Source organism: Thunnus albacares, chromosome 13 (genome assembly GCF_914725855.1).
Source record: "Thunnus albacares chromosome 13, fThuAlb1.1, whole genome shotgun sequence".
Lineage (NCBI taxonomy): Eukaryota > Metazoa > Chordata > Actinopteri > Scombriformes > Scombridae > Thunnus > Thunnus albacares.
This window is the reverse complement of record NC_058118.1, coordinates 23,646,439-23,665,480: the sequence shown is the minus strand read 5'-3', so window position 1 is coordinate 23,665,480 and position 19,042 is coordinate 23,646,439. Positions and strand designations below refer to the sequence as shown.

Below are 19,042 nucleotides of genomic sequence, written 5' to 3'. Positions count from 1 at the left end.
TATCATCCTGTTACTGTGCTACATCTGTAATTTAATTTATTTTTATGGAAAAATTATACCCGACACAAATTTTTCTATATTTTTCATACAGCAAACTCACAAAAACAGAACAAGATAAACACACACAAAATACAATATTAATTAAACCTCCATTAATTTATTTTTTGGGCTCTTTGCTGACAGTACTACAAGCTGTAAACACAACATTGATATAATCAACTCACAAAGCAAACATTAAACATCCAGCAGACACAGAGAAACATTAGTTTACTCTTTTTAGCTCTATTTTTGGTCTCCACCATCTCCTGAGGGCAATATTTGGCTCTTTAGCTGCCAGGGGGGAGTTTCGGGGAGTTTTTTCTCTGAAAGAAGCATCCTGCGTCTGACGCTGATGCCTTCAATGATATTCAACGATATTTTGGATCTGATTCGGCTCCAACATGTACGGATGTATTTGAAAAGTTTATAGTCTGAGTAAAGAAGGAGAAAAATAAATGAAATCCTGCTACTATAGTTTGTTTACGTAGCCTCCGGAGCCGGAGGAAGCTTCCTGAAGCTGACCAATCAGAGCAGAGTGGGCTCATCAGGAGGCGGGGCTTGAAGAGACAGGAGCTAAAACGGCCTGTTTCAGACAGAGGCTGAACTGAGGGGCTGCATAAAGGACCAGTAGAAGATAAATAAGGAGTTTTTAACTGTAAAACATGCAAAGATATTCCAGTAGAGCCCCAGAATATAAATATAGAGCTGGATATATGTGCAGAATATGTGTCCTTTAATGGTCATTTAAGGAATGTTATTGACAGGTTTTCCTTTAAAGAATCTATTGTATATTTGCGTCAATCAAGGAGTGAAACTGAAACGTTGACAGTGACTCTTTGTCTCTTTTTACAGGACTGCTGTGGTAACTGCAGCGACAGCGACGAGGAGCCCACCAGGCTGTGACACACACACACACACACACAGGATCTCATTTGTTTACAACTTTTGCACATTTGTATTTTTAAAATAGTACTATCTCTAAATGTCAGAATGTATATTTTCAGCATAGCCATAATGTTTAATGTTATTTAAAAGAAAAGTGTGAAATATCGGACGCGTTCCAAACCAGGAGACGAGGACGGACAGAAAATGAGTAGATTTTTTTTTGTTGTTGTTGTTGTTGTTGTGTTTATTTTACTGTTTGTTGTCCAGGGAAGGCTTTGCTTTCACTTTTCGTCCATTGTTACTGAAGCGGGAGCTGCCGCGAGCATCTCCGCCGGAACAATCGCCTGCTGTAAAAGTGCCTTGCTCGAGGGCACCGTGACAGTGGTTATAAGGGAGGACTGAGCGTTCCGCCATCTCTTTACCCACTTTGTCCAGGGAATCAAACCAGTGACTTTCAGCTCATGACCTCTTTTCTTTATCCACCATCCATTCTGCTGTGACCAACTTCACTCCTTCTTTTAATTCATTTAAAAGTGTAGTTTTTGTTTTTTTTTGTTTGCTCAGACACAATGAAGCTGTCGACATCTGCTGATATTTTTATATCAATAACAATTATTTTTTATTTCTTTGTCATGGATTTCTAGAGACAATCGACTGATTACGTCCGAGCGGCTCCAGTTACTCTTGTCAGTTCGGGGATGTGACTGTTAAGATTTTCTGAGACTGAAAGAAAATGAATCCAGAAACTTTTAAGCTCTGATTATAAGTTGTAAGTATTTTTGTTAGCCATATTTCAGACAGTGACACAACAAGAAAATGACAATTAATATCAATAAAACAGTTAGAATTTACATTTAGAAAAGGTTTTGCTCTTTGAAGGACTGTTGATTCTGCTGAGAGAGTTAATCTCACTTAAACAAACACTTGAAATCTGAACATAAAACCTTTAAAATATCAAAACTACAGCACATAAGGAGGAAGCTGTGAGAGTACAGACTGACATTTGTGACAAATGTGTCTCCATAGTTGCTGAATTCACTCAAAAGTGACCCAGAAAAATTAAAAATTCACTCTGCAGATTGTAAAATCAGTTTCCCACCTTCCCTTAGCGACACACGTGACCGAATTTTAAGCTCTGTGATTGGCTGTTTCTTGCTGAAATGCATCTTGGGAGCTGTAGTTAACATCTTAACATCCACAGTCTTGTATCTTCGATTTTTTACTAAAGAACCAGATATTTTCTAACACAGTTGTTCATCTTTTGTCCTGATGAGTTTGTAGCGTTATCTACGGGGGGAAACATTAATGGACTAGAACCAGAGACTCCAGATATATATCTCCTCCCACGATGCAGGTATGATAACGATGCTCTACCTGAACTTAATTTGAGGGGACAAATTGTTAACAAAATGCGACAACGTGAAAGCTGGAGTGTGGGAACTTTTTACATATAAATGAACAATTGTTACATTCAAGCCAAACGAGTTCACACGATGCTGATTCAGCCGATCACCGTTGCCAGAGCTGAAGGGCGCCCTCAGTTAACTTGAGGGATAAAATAATTTAATCATGTGGCTCCTCAAGACTTTCCAAATGTTATCGGACCGAACGGATCAAATTCTAACAGTTAAAGGAGTCATTTCACGGGGGTTGTGTGTGATGCCGAAAACAATTTATCCACCGTTTTAAAGCTGCAACAGTAGCGACGGGGACCTGGAGTTACAACCAGGTAACTACTATTCACTCTCACTGCCAGACGGGGGAGACAAAGGCTCCACACTGCAGGTTTAATTAAAGGTCACAAATTATCCTAAAATTTACCCCCATTACCTGCTGGGATTTAGCTGCTGGGAGCAACACATGTGTGCAAGAAAACCGCTAGTCTACTGGTTAAGATGCATGCAACATAACCGCAACGTCTGCGGTTTAACTCCAGCGGCGGACCTTCGTCGCACGCCTTCTCTTCCCTCGTCTGGGCTCCCAACATCCCCGAAATATACTTACATTCATTACAAAATGGTGGAACTGATTACTGTCGGAACAACGCAGATCCAGATCCGTCACAAGCTGCGTTAAAGTCACGTTGAAGCACCGACGAGAGTAACTGAAGCTTTTGTGGGTCAAATCCTGCGTCAGACAGAGACTGAAGCTGGAAAACTGGTCAGCTGGTTCTGTTGCAGTCAACGGCTTCCTCAAAGAAAAATGGCCTCCGATTTTAAGCTATTAAAGTGAAATACCTCTGAATGTACAAGTCGCTGTCATGTTCTTTCTGTGGTTAGTTTTTTTCGGACAAAGTAGAATGATATTTGAAACAAGACGCCAAAGTCTCATCAGGTTGTGAAAATCTGTTATCCAGAGTTTGTCCCGGCTGTTAAATATGATTTTAATCACTCCTGATGTTGAGAGCAACAATAATGAACTGAATAATAAGTGTAACTGTCCCACAGTGTTTAAATGTCCCAACATTTCTCCATCAAGTTTTGACATTTTTGGAGTTTTTTTTGCTTTTATTGAATCTGTTCTCAAAAAATGAACCAAGTAGTGAAGTTTCAGCTTATTTTCTCAAACAAATAAGCTTAAAAAAAAACATTTTAAAGGTTCAATTCATTCCAATTTTCTCACTTCCCCTCAGCGGTATCAAGCCATGCAGATTTCACTCAAGCTTGAGTTCATACAGGGACTATTTTCATCATTAGACAGTAATTGTTGTCTGTTCTCGTGGACTCGTGGTCTAAATGTCGACCCGTTTTTGTTGAGGATGTTTTGTGGAGTCGACTTGTGTGACTTGTGTTTGGGTTGCTTTCACAACTAACCTGTTTGGTTTAAACCAACTCCGATGTATTTTCCCGTTTAGTTTTGTTAATTTACGTCGCTGTGAAAGTTGTCAATCAAACTAAACAACCGGACCGATCCAAACACCTGAAAAGGAGGGTCGCGGTCTGCTTGTAAACAGACTTTGGTGTCGTTCGTTTGTGATGTGAAAACAAAACAAACAGGATTTTATGACTGAAGACAAGTGAGTTAAGCTTGAATTCAAAAGCTACACTACTGTTAAATTTGTTAAATGGTCAAAGAAGTGATCTTATAAGCAGTGTTGGCTAAATATATGTATTTTATATATTATATATATTATAATATATTTTTTCTCCTGGCCAAGACAACAACAACAACAACAACAAGTAAAGACAAACAACATAAAACAGAAACATGTGAAAACTCTGCAGTGTAAATAATGAATGAAATTCCTCATACAGTCATATAAAATATTACATCCTGAAGATTCCTTATAGAAGAGCCCAGCAGCTGTCTAGATAAAAAAATAAATGAAATAAAATGAATCATCTGAAACGACTCAATGAGACTAAAACATCTAAAATTACCCCCCGAAAAACACAGGACAGGTGTGAAAGCAACTGTAGATTTCAAATATGTGGTCAATTAATCAGAATAAGAATGTTTTTGTTGATGTTATGACCTGTTAAATGTCATTTTTTTCAAAGCTGTGAGCACAACAAATGACTCTAAAACATGTGCGCGAATCAAACCAAAACGATCTCGTCATGGCTGGAAACCGTTAGAGGAAGGAGAGAAAATATACAGTTTGGTTTTGTGTGATTTGAGTGAATTTAGCCTTTAATACAGATCTTATCCTTTATGATGTTCACTTCAAAACTGGTTTATTTTCAAAGATAATTAATCCAACTGTCTGGTTTTTATTCATTCATTGTCAAAAAAGGGTTTTTGATGTTCATGCGGAGATGATTCATTGTTCAGGTTTCTTTGTATAAATCAGCTTTTTCTTGTAGTTTTTTTTGTTTTTTTTAAAAAGTGATTTATCGATAAACCAAACCAGTTCATCCACAGAAGATCAAAGATGACAAAGTCCTTCCCATCCATGGTGCCTTTTCAGTGTGTGAAGTACGCCTCTCACCTCTGTTTTTTTTTTGTTTTTAAACATGCTGTAAGTGTAAAGCCTGCTGCCTCCGGTCTGTGGTTCCTCGTGTGTTCGTCGTCGTCGTCATAAAACAACAAAACAAAAAAAAAAACGTCACTGTGGACGATGAGACTGAAAGAATAGACTGCACTCAAAAGACTGCAGAGCTCCGACTCTCCCGTCTCCGACCTCTGACCTCTGACCTCTGGACTCTCTGGACAGTGATTTTATAAAGACTGAGAGGTCGGATGGGGGGGGGGAACGTTTTCCATGGACGTTACAATCAGGACTCGACTGCTGTGCTGCGTCTCTCTGCTGTCAGATAACCTCTGTGGTAAATGTTTCCAATACTGTCTTAAACGATAATCCCAGTTTGTTACAACCGGGGTCTCATTTTCACGACCGTCATCATCGTTTTCTTTGAGTTAAATATGAACGCTGTACTAACCGCTGAGATCTGAGAACATGTGGAAAACATGTTTTGTTTTTTTCACATTCTGTATTTTTTTTTTTTTTGTCTGTGAACATTTGAATCTGATGAGAGATGTTGGTTTGTTTTCTTATGTTGCCACGTCCCTGTCAATAAAAACCTGATCAAAACAAACCTGCAAAGTCCCGATAAAGCAGATTAGTCGACCTTTTAAAGACACCGTGTGACCACTAGTAGCGCTGTGGAGCAATGATTTTAAAACTGGGGGCCCCCCTTTTGTCTGTTTGTTTGTTTGTTTGTTTGTTTGTGTATTGAGAATGATGGGCAAACATGGATGTAAACAATAATTGAAATGATTGTACAAGATGCTTTGTGTGTGAGAGAATGTAAACAACTTGTTTTGTTTACTTTAAACCTTTTAATGATTAAGAAATAAGGACGTTCTCACAACTTTAACTTTGGTTGTTGCTTTTTTAGTCTCGAATATTTAACGTTGCAGAGAAATAATTAAGATCTGATGAAGTTTTAAGAGGCTTTAAACAAATACACGGGTTAGTTAAACGTATTTAGAAAAGAAAACAAAGGCAAACTGGAAAACTACAGTTTATACTTCCTGCTTCAACTTTAATCCAATCTGTCTGGAAAGTCAGGACTTGAAGACAGTTACTTATAAAAACAGGCAAATATCAACAAGTGAAGACGAGGTCGATGCAGCTACAAGTTGCTGTAATTTTCAGAAATAAAATCTCTCAAATTGACGTATTTCTTCAATCGAGCGGACAGATGTTCGCCGCTCCCAGTAACCGTTCTTCTAGCTTGTTGTGTCAGCTGAAAATGACTCTAACAACAACAAGAAAACTGCACATAAACACAACATCAAGACTGAAGGAGGTGAAACAAAGCTGCAGTTCAGTGAGATTAGTCTAATAATGAGAGGATGAAATAAGTGTTTCATGCCAATGTTGCTTAACCTGATAAACACATTCAGATGCTGCCAAAATAAACCCAAAAACAACTCAAAATTCAGATTAATTACTCTTTAATTGTAAAATTATTAGACATCACATGAACAAGTGTCTCAATAGTACAAGTTCCTTGTTAAAGGAGCTTTATTTAATGATTGCTTGTACAGAGGAGAGATAACGTATGTCCGCGAAGTTTTAATCGAAGCGAGAAGTTAGTGATAAAATGTTTCTTCAGCTGTCGGACTTCTTCAGTAACGTCACATGTTCCCAGATCTCAGATATGAACTTTGTGAATCCGACGTTATTGTTACTGATAGAAATGATGGACAGAACTACGAATATGAGACCCGACTTGTATCAATTATATTTATCCTTTTAAGGTTAAAAAAAAAAAAACTGCTTAAATAGATTGAATTAGAATAGAAATACAAATGTATTTATCCTTTAGGAGTTAAGATCTTGATTTACACGTGTCTCAAATTTAAACAAACTCTCACAAAAACAAACACACATCATGTTGTATCTCTGTGTTCATTTACATTTTTTTTATGATAACGTGAACATCGGTGAAAACGAGAGAGAGAGAGAGAAAACGCTCGTGTTGGTGCGTCACGTTCGGTGTGTTCGGGCCTCATGTACACATTCCAGTTTTTGCAGACGTCCCTTAAACAAACGCTCCTTTATTTTATTGTTTGTTTGTTTGTTGTTGTTTTTTTTTTTTTATTTCTGCAAGAATGTTTCATAGTTTTAAAATGAATGACAACTGCTGAGAGCATAAAGCTGTGTGTGAGTGTGTTTTTCTGTTGCCAGTGTTGTTTTTCTGAGCCTGTAAACACTGAGAACAGAGTGAAAACCAACAATCTACGTATATATATATATATATATATATATATATATACACACACATACATATATATACATACACACACATATATATATATATATATATGGACAGTCACTGAAGAGAAGAGACTGAAGGGAAATTCATCAACCTGGGTGTTATTCTACTATTCTGTCACCTCCTTTCTTGACATTTTATTGAATTAATTTCATTCTAGAGCTGCAACTATTTTGATAATTGTTTCAGTCATTTTCATATATTATATTATACAAATATTTGCTGATTAGCTTCTCAAACTGAACATGTTTTGATTTCTCACTGTCGATCGGACAGAACGAGACATTTGAAGACGTCACCATGTGCTCCAAGAAATGATTTATATTATATATGTATATATACTGTATATAGGCATTTTTCACTGTTTTCTGACATTTTATAGACAAAACGATTAATAGATTAATAGAGTAAATAATCGCTGACTCTATTAACACAAACGACACACGTACTAACCAACCGACAGACATGCAAGTTAGATAAAAAGTGATTAAATAAGTCATTTTTCATGTAAAAATGCCATAAATTCCCACTTCTTAAATGTGATATTTTGCTGCTTTTGTGATAGGAAACTAATAATCTTTGGGTTTTGGACTGAATCAAGACATTTGGAGAGTTCTTGGAAAACTGTGATCAACATTTTTTCATAATTTTCTGACATTTTATAGACAAAACTTACCACTACTTACCTGTGTCATTCTTTCAACCTGTTATTTAGTTCTTGTTTGATAAAGGTGGCTTGAAATGCGTCCATTATAAGAACTGTTATGTCTGCACAGCTGCGTCGATCTCATCCAACCTTTTAAATGTTTTTCTAGCCAATTTTTGTCGCGTATTTCAAACTTTGTCTCCATTAGAGACTTACTAATGTGAGAATAATACCCAGGTTGAAAATACCAGATTTCCCTGTAAGTGTTCTGGTCTTTTATGTCGGAAGGACTGATGTACCGACGTATGTTTCATAACCACTGTTTCACTGCCGGATGTTGTTTTCTTGCTGTGATGTTTCACTTTGGTTAAACTTTTATCCGGTTTCTTAAATTGAAAAACAAACTTTTATGTTTCCAAAATGTGAATTTATGTGTATTTTACCTGTGAAAACATACATTTCACATATGATTTCTCTTTTTGTATGTTTTTTTTTTAAGGATTATAGCGGTGATTTATCCTTTCTTTTTTTTTTACAATATTTACAACATTTACTGCTAATTTACTGCACATTTACTTTATATTAATCATCATTTTCAACACAGTTTTGTTTTTTCCTTTTCGTCGAGGCAACTTCTGGCTTTTTACTTTCAGTATCATACAAAAATACATTTTAAATTTCCTTGATATAAAGTTGTTAACTGATCACAGTCAGCAGGATCTCTGTTTCGTGTTCATCTGAAATATGTAGTTTGACATCTGAAACACCAAATTAAAACACTGCTTTAATAAATTAAGGCTACAACTGACGAGTATTTTCATTATTGATTAATCGATCAGATGTTTGGTCCATAAATTGTCAGAAAATGGTGAAAAATGTTGATCACTGTTTCCCAAAACCCAAAAGTCAACTTAAAATGTCTCGTTTAGTCACAATAACAGTCAACAACCCAAAAATATTCAGTTTACTGTCACAGAAACCAGGAAATATTCACATTTAAGAAGCTGGAATCAGAGAATTTCAGTATTTTTTACTTTAAAAAAAAGACTCAAAATGGTTAGCAATACAATTTTTGGTCAATCTACTAATTGATTAATCAACTAATTGTTGCAGCTCTATAATAAATGAAAGAAAGTCTCTTATTATATCAACAAAATAATATGGATGCTTTATATTTAAAAAAAAAAAAAAGTTTCAATTATCTGAGACAAAGAATGTAAAAGAGGGTTTGACAGCAGTTTCTTAAAGTCTGTGTCAGATTAATTAATTAATTGATTATGCTGATTAATTACGTTTTTTTATCATTTAATTGTGTTACTTAAAGTCTTTAAAACATGAAAGAAATAGTGATGAGCGAGTTTTCTACAGATTCACTTCTAACTAAAGTGAAATATCACCTTAATTAAAGGAGGAAACATATTGTCTGTGACTAATCAATCAGACAGTTTATAAAAACCTTTCGTGTTTACCTCATAAACAAATGGAATCTGTTTGGTTTGAGTCTCTCTGATTGAAAACTGATCCGACACGAATGGACGCGAATACCAGAAGAAGACGTGTGTTGTAACGTCCAGTTGAATTCTGCTTTTGTATAAAATGCTGTTTGTGTTTTTGTTTTTTTTTATTGCGTCTGCTGGTGTTTGTTTATGACACGGTTCAAGGGTTCAGCCGGTGAAAGTGTCCCCGAGATGTTAAACCTCTTTGTTAACACGTCGTTCATTAATCCTGAGAGCCTTGCATCGAGGAAACAGCCTCTATAAATAAAGAAAGAAATAAAGAAATAGACTGCCATCATCCAATTTCAGTCCCATTTATTCAAAACGTGAATTGCTCTTTTCCACTTCAATGACATTTTACAGATTATTATTTTTTCCTCCACAGATTGGTTATAAAAGGGCTTTTTTTCATTCTGAGAGACACCGACTGCAGTTCGACGAGTTCAATTATGAACATCTTGTCCTCTGAAAATAATGACTGCATCATTTATAGAGTTCGACTCCTGCTGTGCTTCATCTCAGCCTCTAATCAGGGATCAAGACAATCTCACATCAGGTGAATGAAACAGACTGTAATGAGCTGATGGGGGGAAGCGACACTCTCCGGTGACTGTGTGAGAGTGTGAATTACATTCCCCAAAAAACAGGAGAAGAAGAAGTCATTTTTATATCAGAGCGATTGCAGTCAGGCTGAAGTGATGTACGTCCGACTTCTTGATGCTTTCACAGATACGTTTATCTTCTCCCTCATCTCTTAAAAGCCACATTTGGAGTCTGTCGTGTTTCCTCTGATTGACTCATCTTCTTCTTCTTCTTCTTCTTCAAAAATGTCACTGTTAATGTCACTGCAGCAGCCTGCACCAACGCTTGTTTTACTGTTGCAAGCTTTGCTCTCTATCACAGCTCATATGCAGGTTTACAGCTTGAAATTCAACAAGTGTTGCACAACATACCGTGTTGCATTGTGGGATACACTTGGCTCTGAATATCGCTTCAAAGCGATGTTAGGAGAAGTCTGCATCCAGTGTGGGTTAAGTGTAGTGTGTGCAGTTGTGGAAAGTAACTAAGTACATTTACTCAACTACTGTACTTAAGTACAAGTTTGAGGTACTTGTACTCTACCTTGAGTATTTCCATGTGATGCTACTTTCTACATTTCAGAGGGAAATATTGTACTTTCTACTCCACTACATTTATTTGACAGCTTTAGTTACTTTTCAGATGCAGATTTGACACAATGGATAATATAACAAGCTTTTAAAATACAACACATTGTTAAAGATGAAACCAGTGGTTTCCAACCTTTTTGGCTTTTGACGTCTTACAAAAAGCAGTGTGTAGTCGGGGTCACATTTCACATGTCTATGAGTTGTTAACAGCTCCACCAAATAGTGATTTTTCCCTCTAAACTTCTCACATGCTTTCATTTCAATAAATGTTCAAATGATTCAATATTTCAGCAAAAATCAAAGATTAGAGAAAAAGTCCAAAAACTGAAAACAGATTTGTGTATCAGAACTTTGTTTTTTCTTCTTTGCTCTCCCATTAATCATCTCACGACCCCTCAGATATATCTGCTGACCCTTTGGAGGGGCCCGACCCCTAGGTTGGGAACCACTGGACTAAACTAGCTAACTGTATATAAAGTAGTGTAAACTAGCTCCACCTCCAGCAGCTACAACAGTAACATGCTGCTCTAACACTGATGCTTCACTATTAATAATCTAATGATGTCATATATAATAATATATCAGTCAGAGGGACCAAACCACTACTTTTACTGCAATACTTTAACTACATCAAGCTCATAATACTTATGTACTTTTACTGCAATACTTTAACTACATCAAGCTCATAATACTTATGTACTTTTACTGTAGTAGGGTTTTTCATGCAGGACTTTTACTTGTAATGGAGTATTTTTACATTGCTGTATTGGTACTTTTACTTAAGTAAAGGATCTGAATACTTCTTCCACCACTGAGTTTGTATATTTCAGACGTTGGACACATCTGTTTACTACCTGGCAGCGCATAAACGTGCACGTAAGTCCTGAAGACTGCAAGTGTGGGTGTTGGGACAGATCTGATCTGATCCAGGATCTCCTGGACAGATTTCTTGACAAAAGTGCTTAAAAAGATAAATCCTCTACGGACGTGTTACAGTATATGTGACTTTATAAAGTAACGGCGACTTGTCTACGTCCACCTGTAGCCTGGATTCATCTACTGTGGAGTGATTTTGGACTCATCTCAGCCAAGACAGATATTCAGATCCTGAGTTAGTGAAGCTCACAGCTCATGGCTCCAGAGGATGAAGATAATTTCAGACAGGCTGATAAGAAAATTAAATAAAAAAAAAAAGTTTAATCAGCGCAGAAACAAGCAGCGTCCACTTGGGACAACACACCCCCTCCCACCCCTCCATCCTCCCATCTTCCTCCCCTGTGTTACCACGGCAACTCAAAGACAAGAAAGGTTTAAATGAAATGAATATACTATAAGTAGACACACACCCTCCCACACACACACACACACACACACAGGTCTGTTTTCACCCACACACACACACAGGAGAATACACGTTCAGGGTTCGGTACTCAGAGCTGCTTATTTGTCTTTATTTTGTGTTGAGTCCCTGCTGTCCTGTTGTGTTCAGACGATGAAGTATCGCAGCGAGGATGCAGGTGAATGCCTGCTGATTTCATGATTACATCCTCTTCTGTGAAGTAGAGGTAGAATAAAGAGGAGGAGAAAAAGGCTAAAGAGGCTCCGCAGCCTCTCAGCAATCAGGACTTGAGATGTTGTTGGTAAGTGTGCTGCAGGGAGGAGCTCCTCATATTTCCGTCATTCATCTAACATCCACAATATTAAAGTATAATCAAATATATATTATATATATATATATATATAATAATATACAGAGTAATGTCACACAAGAAATAAAAGTTTTGAGAAGGGTTCATAGCGACGACATTAGATGAATGATTAATGTTTTCACATTCACTCTTAATGCTGACTGTCATTGTATGGAGGTTCTGAAATGCTTAAATTAAAACAAATCAAACAATGAGATCAAATACACACATTGTCATATGTATTTCCTTTTTTTTTCATGTGTCACAGAAAACAAAGTGAAATGTTATATTTCAGTGTTGTACATGAATTGTGATTTGATTTTGATGCAGCATGAAACATTTATGTCACAATGGAAAACAAATCATTCAGTTGTTAAAGACCAAATATTAAATAATTGTCGTATAACGTATGTGTTTCATTTAATTATGACAGTAATTGCACACATAAAAAGGCAAAAATATAACAATATATATATTGTATTTCACTTATTGTCAATATTTAATAGTTTGTACTCAGGCATTTTGAATCTTCTATACTTTCTGGACCCAAAAATTCAAAAGACATTATGTTCATCGAGACGTCTGCATTCATCTGCTGAACAAAGCCGCCTGCTTCTTGACTATCTTAAATAGGACTGTCATGAATTCTGGTTCAATTGAGACTTTTTAAAATTAAATAAAAGCAACAGTGTCAGAACACCCAACAGAAACATGTTTTTTGACTTCTGGAAAAACATTTTCAAGGACATTTCACTTAAAGTGTAACAAGACAAAAAGCTTCCTGTAGCAGACCTGGAGGTCAGGTGAATAACTTTTTAGGCTTAAAGTAAGTCCGTCTTTATTTTTTTGAGACTGTTTAACTTGATTTAGTCTCTTTTTTATGATTTGTTTTGGTATTGTGCCTTTATTTGAGAGCCAGTGTAGCGAGACAGGAAACAAGGGAAGAGAGAAGGGTGTGACGTGCAGCGAGGGCCAGGAATCTAACCTGATTTAGTCTCTTTTGACAAAAATTTATATCAGCTTTGGTCAAATTTTAGGCGTTGGATTTTTATTCAGATTCATTCCTTCATTCATAGATTCATTCTAGTTTTTGTCAGTGACATTTTAGTCTAATTTTCGTCATGCGTTTTTTAATTTTTATGTCTTCTAAGCATTTTGAAGCTACAGCTACCAGCATCTTTGTTGTACACAGTTACCATGGTTACAGGTGTTCATCTCTATGGCGAGATTTCACAGTGTTTCCAATAACATCCAAAACATAACGCTAAACATATTGTAGCTCATACATTGTGTGCAGCGAGCAGACTGGTCAGACTGGTTTTCCTATTGATGTGGTTATGAAATTATTATTTATTCATATGTATGTATATATATATATATATATATGTATTGTTTTATTGTGACTCCAACTTTTACAGTGTCACATCCTTGCTTTGAACTATGGGTAATTTACCAAGTGAAGTCTGCACCCTGAGTGGACTCTCTGGAAGTCTGCAGAAAGTCTTCTTGAGGCTCTTTTGTGTATTAGATTTTGGATTTATTAAGAGAGCCAGTTCTTCCCAGTGGCCACTTGTTATTGCATTATGTGAGAGATAATCAACAAGTAGGTGTGTGTTAAACGGTTTAAAGGCACGCTGCGGAGGCGAAGTGCCTTTAAACCGTTTAACACACACCTACAAGTGTGTATTACCTGCTCATTTTGATGCCTTTTTTGTTTTAATCTCATCCTTCTCTTCTTTCTATCATTATAAGCTCTTCAGGTGTCAGTTCCTTCTGCCGTTTTTCTCCTGGTTTCTTTCTTTTCTTCTCCGTTTCTTTCCGCTCTGCTGCTTCCCATTCTTTGAACGCTTCATAACAAGTAAGCTTTGACAGCTGTGCTCTTTAATGTTGCTATGGTTACAGGTTGGGTAACAGATGAATTTAGAGTTTTTAGTCTATGAAGGTTTTATATTTGTATAACTGTTTACGGGCTGAGTGGGAACTCATAGGGGCCTGCAGGAGAAACACAAATGAGCATGTGCAGAGGGCCACACAACGCGGAAGCAAACCCGGAAGCTAGAAAATTCTTTTGGCTTTACGCGCCAGGCGAGCAATTATCATTTGAGTAAATGGGCGCCATCTTTGGGTCCAGTATCCAGCTCCTCCACACTCCCTCTCAGACTTCCCAGGATCGCGGAAATCTGGACATTTGGATTCAGCCAAAGAGATAATGTATCTCAAGAGATTTGCTGGTTAAATAAAGGTTGAATACCAATGAGAAGGTTAACCGCCAGCTTGGAACTCATCTTTAAGGTCAATATTTATATTCTCTACTGGAAGAGCTTTGCATGATTTACACTTAAAAACTCCTTATTTATCTTCTACTGGCCCTTTATGCAGGGCAAACAGCGTGATATGTCCCCTGTAAGATCTGCAGATTTGATCTCAAAGTCTTTATCAGAGGAGCAATAGTGTGTGTAAAAACTATTCACTATGTTTTTTTGTTCCATGCTGAATTACTAGATTTATGTTGTGTTTTACAACCTGCTTTGGAAATACTGTACGTAACTGTGCTCATGTCAATAAAAAAAGAACAGGAGAAAGTCGGGTGCTTGGAGCGGACGTCTCAGCACAAAGACCTCTTCTGTGTGTGTGTGTGTGCGCGCGCGTGCGTGTGTGTGTGCGCGCGCGCGCGTGTGTGTGTGTGTGTGGTCCAGGTATTCCTGACATTGTGGGGACTCGCCTCCCTTATGGGGACAAAAAGCAAGTCCCCTTGTGAAGGGTGACGACTAAAATTAAAGTAAGTTTAGGGTTATGTTAAGGTTAGGGTAAGGGTTATATTAAGGCAAGTTTAGGGTTATTTTAAGGTTAGGGTTAAGATTATATTCAGGTAAGTTTAGGGTTATGTTAAGGTTAGGGTAAGGGTTATATTAAGGTAAGTTTAGGGTTATGGTAAGGTTAGGGTAAGGGTTATATTAAGGTAAGTTTAGGGTTATTTTAAGGTTAGGGTTAAGATTATATTCAGGTAAGTTTAGGGTTATGTTAAGGTTAGGGTAAGGGTTATATTAAGGTAAGTTTAGGGTTATGGTAAGGTTAGGGTAAGGGTTATATTAAGGTAAGTTTAGGGTTATTTTAAGGTTAGGGTTAAGATTATATTCAGGTAAGTTTAGGGTTATGTTAAGGTTAGGGTAAGGGTTATATTAAGGTAAGTTTAGGGTTATGGTAAGGTTAGGGTAAGGGTTATATTAAGGTAAGTTTAGGGTTATGGTAAGGTTAGGGTTAAGATTATATTCAGGTAAGTTTAGGGTTATGTTAAGGTTAGGGTAAGGGTTATATTAAGGTAAGTTTAGGGTTATGGTAAGGTTAGGGTAAGGGTTATATTAAGGTAAGTTTAGGGTTATGGTAAGGTTAGGGTTAAGATTATATTCAGGTAAGTTTAGGGTTATGTTAAGGTTAGGGTAAGGGTTATATTAAGGTAAGTTTAGGGTTATTTTAAGGTTAGGGTTAAGATTATATTCAGGTAAGTTTAGGGTTATGTTAAGGTTAGGGTAAGGGTTATATTAAGGTAAGTTTAGGGTTATGGTAAGGTTAGGGTAAGGGTTATATTAAGGTAAGTTTAGGGTTATGGTAAGGTTAGGGTTAAGATTATATTCAGGTAAGTTTAGGGTTATGTTAAGGTTAGGGTAAGGGTTATATTAAGGTAAGTTTAGGGTTATGGTAAGGTTAGGGTAAGGGTTATATTAAGGTAAGTTTAGGGTTATGGTAAGGTTAGGGTTAAGATTATATTCAGGTAAGTTTAGGGTTATGTTAAGGTTAGGGTAAGGGTTATATTAAGGTAAGTTTAGGGTTATGGTAAGGTTAGGGTAAGGGTTATATTAAGGTAAGTTTAGGGTTATTTTAAGGTTAGGGTTAAGATTATATTCAGGTAAGTTTAGGGTTATGTTAAGGTTAGGGTAAGGGTTATATTAAGGTAAGTTTAGGGTTATGGTAAGGTTAGGGTAAGGGTTATATTAAGGTAAGTTTAGGGTTATGGTAAGGTTAGGGTTAAGATTATATTCAGGTAAGTTTAGGGTTATGTTAAGGTTAGGGTAAGGGTTATATTAAGGTAAGTTTAGGGTTATGGTAAGGTTAGGGTTAAGATTATATTAAGGTAAGTTTAGGGTTATGTTAAGGTTAGGGTAAGGGTTATATTAAGGTAAGTTTAGGGTTATGTTAAGGTTAGGGTAAGGGTTATATTAAGGTAAGTTTAGGGTCATGGTAAGGTTAGGGTAAGGGTTATATTAAGGTAAGTTTAGGGTCATGGTAAGGTTAGGGTAAGGGTTATATTAAGGTAAGTTTAGGGTCATGGTAAGGTTAGGGTAAGGGTTATATTAAGGTAAGTTTAGGGTCATGGTAAGGTTAGGGTTAAGATTATATTCAGGTAAGTTTAGGGTTATGTTAAGGTTAGGGTAAGGGTTATATTAAGGTAAGTTTAGGGTTATGGTAAGGTTAGGGTTAAGATTATATTAAGGTAAGTTTAGGGTTATGGTAAGGTTAGGGTAAGGGTTATATTAAGGTAAGTTTAGGGTCATGGTAAGGTTAGGGTAAGGGTTATATTAAGGTAAGTTTAGGGTTATGGTAAGGTTAGGGTTAAGGTTATATTAAGGTAAGTTTAGGGTTATGGTAAGGTTAGGGTAAGGGTTATATTAAGGTAAGTTTAGGGTTATTTTAAGGTTAGGGTAAGGGTTATATTAAGGTAAGTTTAGGGTCATGGTAAGGTTAGGGTTAAGGTTATATTAAGGTAAGTTAAGGGTTATGGTAATGTTAGGATAAGTTCCAGGAAATGAATGTAAGTCATTGTAACGTCCTCTGAAGTGATGGAAACACGAATCTCTCTCTCTCTCTGTGTGTGTGTGTGTGTGTGTGTCGCTCCTTGTCACTTCTGGATCGGACGTCACGCAGTCACACTTTCTCTCACACACGCTCGCCCACACACACATTTGTCACTATTATGTGTCACTCGAAGTCAGATTACTGTAAATGGTTTCTTTCTCTGACAGTTGAGACTCGGATCTGCGACGTCACCCTGAACCCACTCAAACCGCCGTTTTCTCTGTTCGTTTCATTGTCTTCTCTCTCTGGGTCAGATCCCACGCTCGCTTTCAACTCTGGATGATCATTGTGTTGTTCAGCTATTTTCTTCACGTCTCTCTGAGTCACTCACACTTGGCTGGATGACTTGACTGCTCTGATCTTGGATAATTACTTTGGAGCCAATTTTAGCTTTCGAAGTAAAAGATCTATGATTCAAATCAACAATCAAACATTTTCTTCTCAATCAATGCCCCTTCTTATATTCATCATTTAACCTACACCAGGGTTGGAAACAGATGATGACTGTTTTTAAGTTTAATTCACTTTTCTGGACACAATAATCCAGTAATCACCATGTTTTCTGAGTAATAGTTATAGTTCACTATTTTATTATCCATACAATAACCAAATAAATAAAGTGAAAGTAGAATTTAAAATGTAGTATTTTGCATGTTGTATTTATTTATTCAAAAAGTTTAAATAAGTTTGATTTGACATGACAGGTAAAGACAACTGCTGACATTTTGGGATGGAAATAGTTGCCTGTTTAATCTCCGTATTGTGAACGTACATCCCGGTAATGATCCACTAATGAATTGGGATTTTTAAAATAACAACTATTTGCATTTTTGCTGAACAATCTCTATCACATGTTGCTTGTTGCAGTCACACGTCTACTTGTATTATAAATATAATGCAGAGCTTTGGCCACACTTGCAGATTTACATTAGCATTACTGTGCAGAATAATTCATTTTAACCGATAAGTAATAAGTAATTGTGCCTTGACAACCCGCAATATAATTTCAATTAGAGACAGCAGATGAAATGGATAACTGCCGTCTTCAGAGGACTTTACAGAGAGAGAAAAGGATACGAAGCTGTTGTGGATGATAGACGCTGGTAGGAATCACTCATTAATCTTCATGTAGTCTCACGTTTTATTATCTGATGGGTTTTTTTTATGATTCTTGTAACTGTTTTTATTAAATCTTTGTTGTTACTGTCTGGTGATTGTATTCTTGTCTTATGAATGTTTCTTGTTCTCAGGTCTCTCTTGGAAAGCAGATCTTAATCTCAATGAGACTGTCTGATTTAATAAAGATAATAAAAAATGCCATTACCAGAAAAAAAAGTGGAAAAAACATGAAAAAGCAGTTTGTAGGATGTTACAGAGGTTTATATTGTTGTGACTTCATCAATGAAGTGACAAAATATTATGGAACATAAGTGCGCCAAGCTTTCGACATACTCTGAGCAGGCGAGTGGCAGATGGTGCAAGACATACTGTACTCCTTCCTGGCACCGATATTGCAGCGTGCTGCTGGATCAGCAGCCCCCCACCCTCAACTGTGCCTGAGTGGTGCATGGTGAGTCACCAAGATACCAAACCAGTGCAGCTGAGAAAATAGGGAAAATACCAGTTCACTGGTGCACCGTACACTGACATAAAGACAGGCCCCGAAGACTTCAGCCTCACTATCAGCTCTTTTCTGCTGCAGGAACTTAAAGAAACATATTAGGGATGTGCAGAGGGCCCAGTATTTGAATAAAAGTGGAAAGAGGCTTAAAATCCTGTTTTTGTTTTTATTATGCTTTTAATTTTAGAAACTTAAAGTGTTACAATAAGTGTTCATGAATAAACTACCTTACGAAGGAGGTCCCCTCATCGGGTGTTGAACTGGAGTCTCCCAGATCATAGACGACTGCGCTGATTACTGAGATAAAACTTTGCTCATCACCTCGTTGCAGACAGACTTCTAGTTATTTATACACCCATAACACAGAGACAGCACAGCGTGTAACGTGTAGAGAAGAACTTCAAAGGTGATTATTGCTTT

General features: G+C 36.8%; 1 protein-coding gene across 4 annotated transcripts in view; it reads left to right on the top strand.

The window, feature by feature from the left end:
• Positions 1–3,629, top strand: part of grk6 (G protein-coupled receptor kinase 6) — a 74,736-nt gene extending 71,107 nt beyond the window's left edge. For all 4 annotated transcript variants that reach the window (XM_044370290.1, XM_044370294.1, XM_044370291.1 and 1 more), the window contains one exon: positions 892–3,629. In XM_044370290.1, the coding sequence (XP_044226225.1) occupies positions 892–942 (51 nt within the window). In that variant the 3' untranslated portion in view covers positions 943–3,629. The remainder of the gene's footprint in view (positions 1–891) is intronic.
• Positions 3,630–19,042: the final 15,413 nt, after the last annotated feature.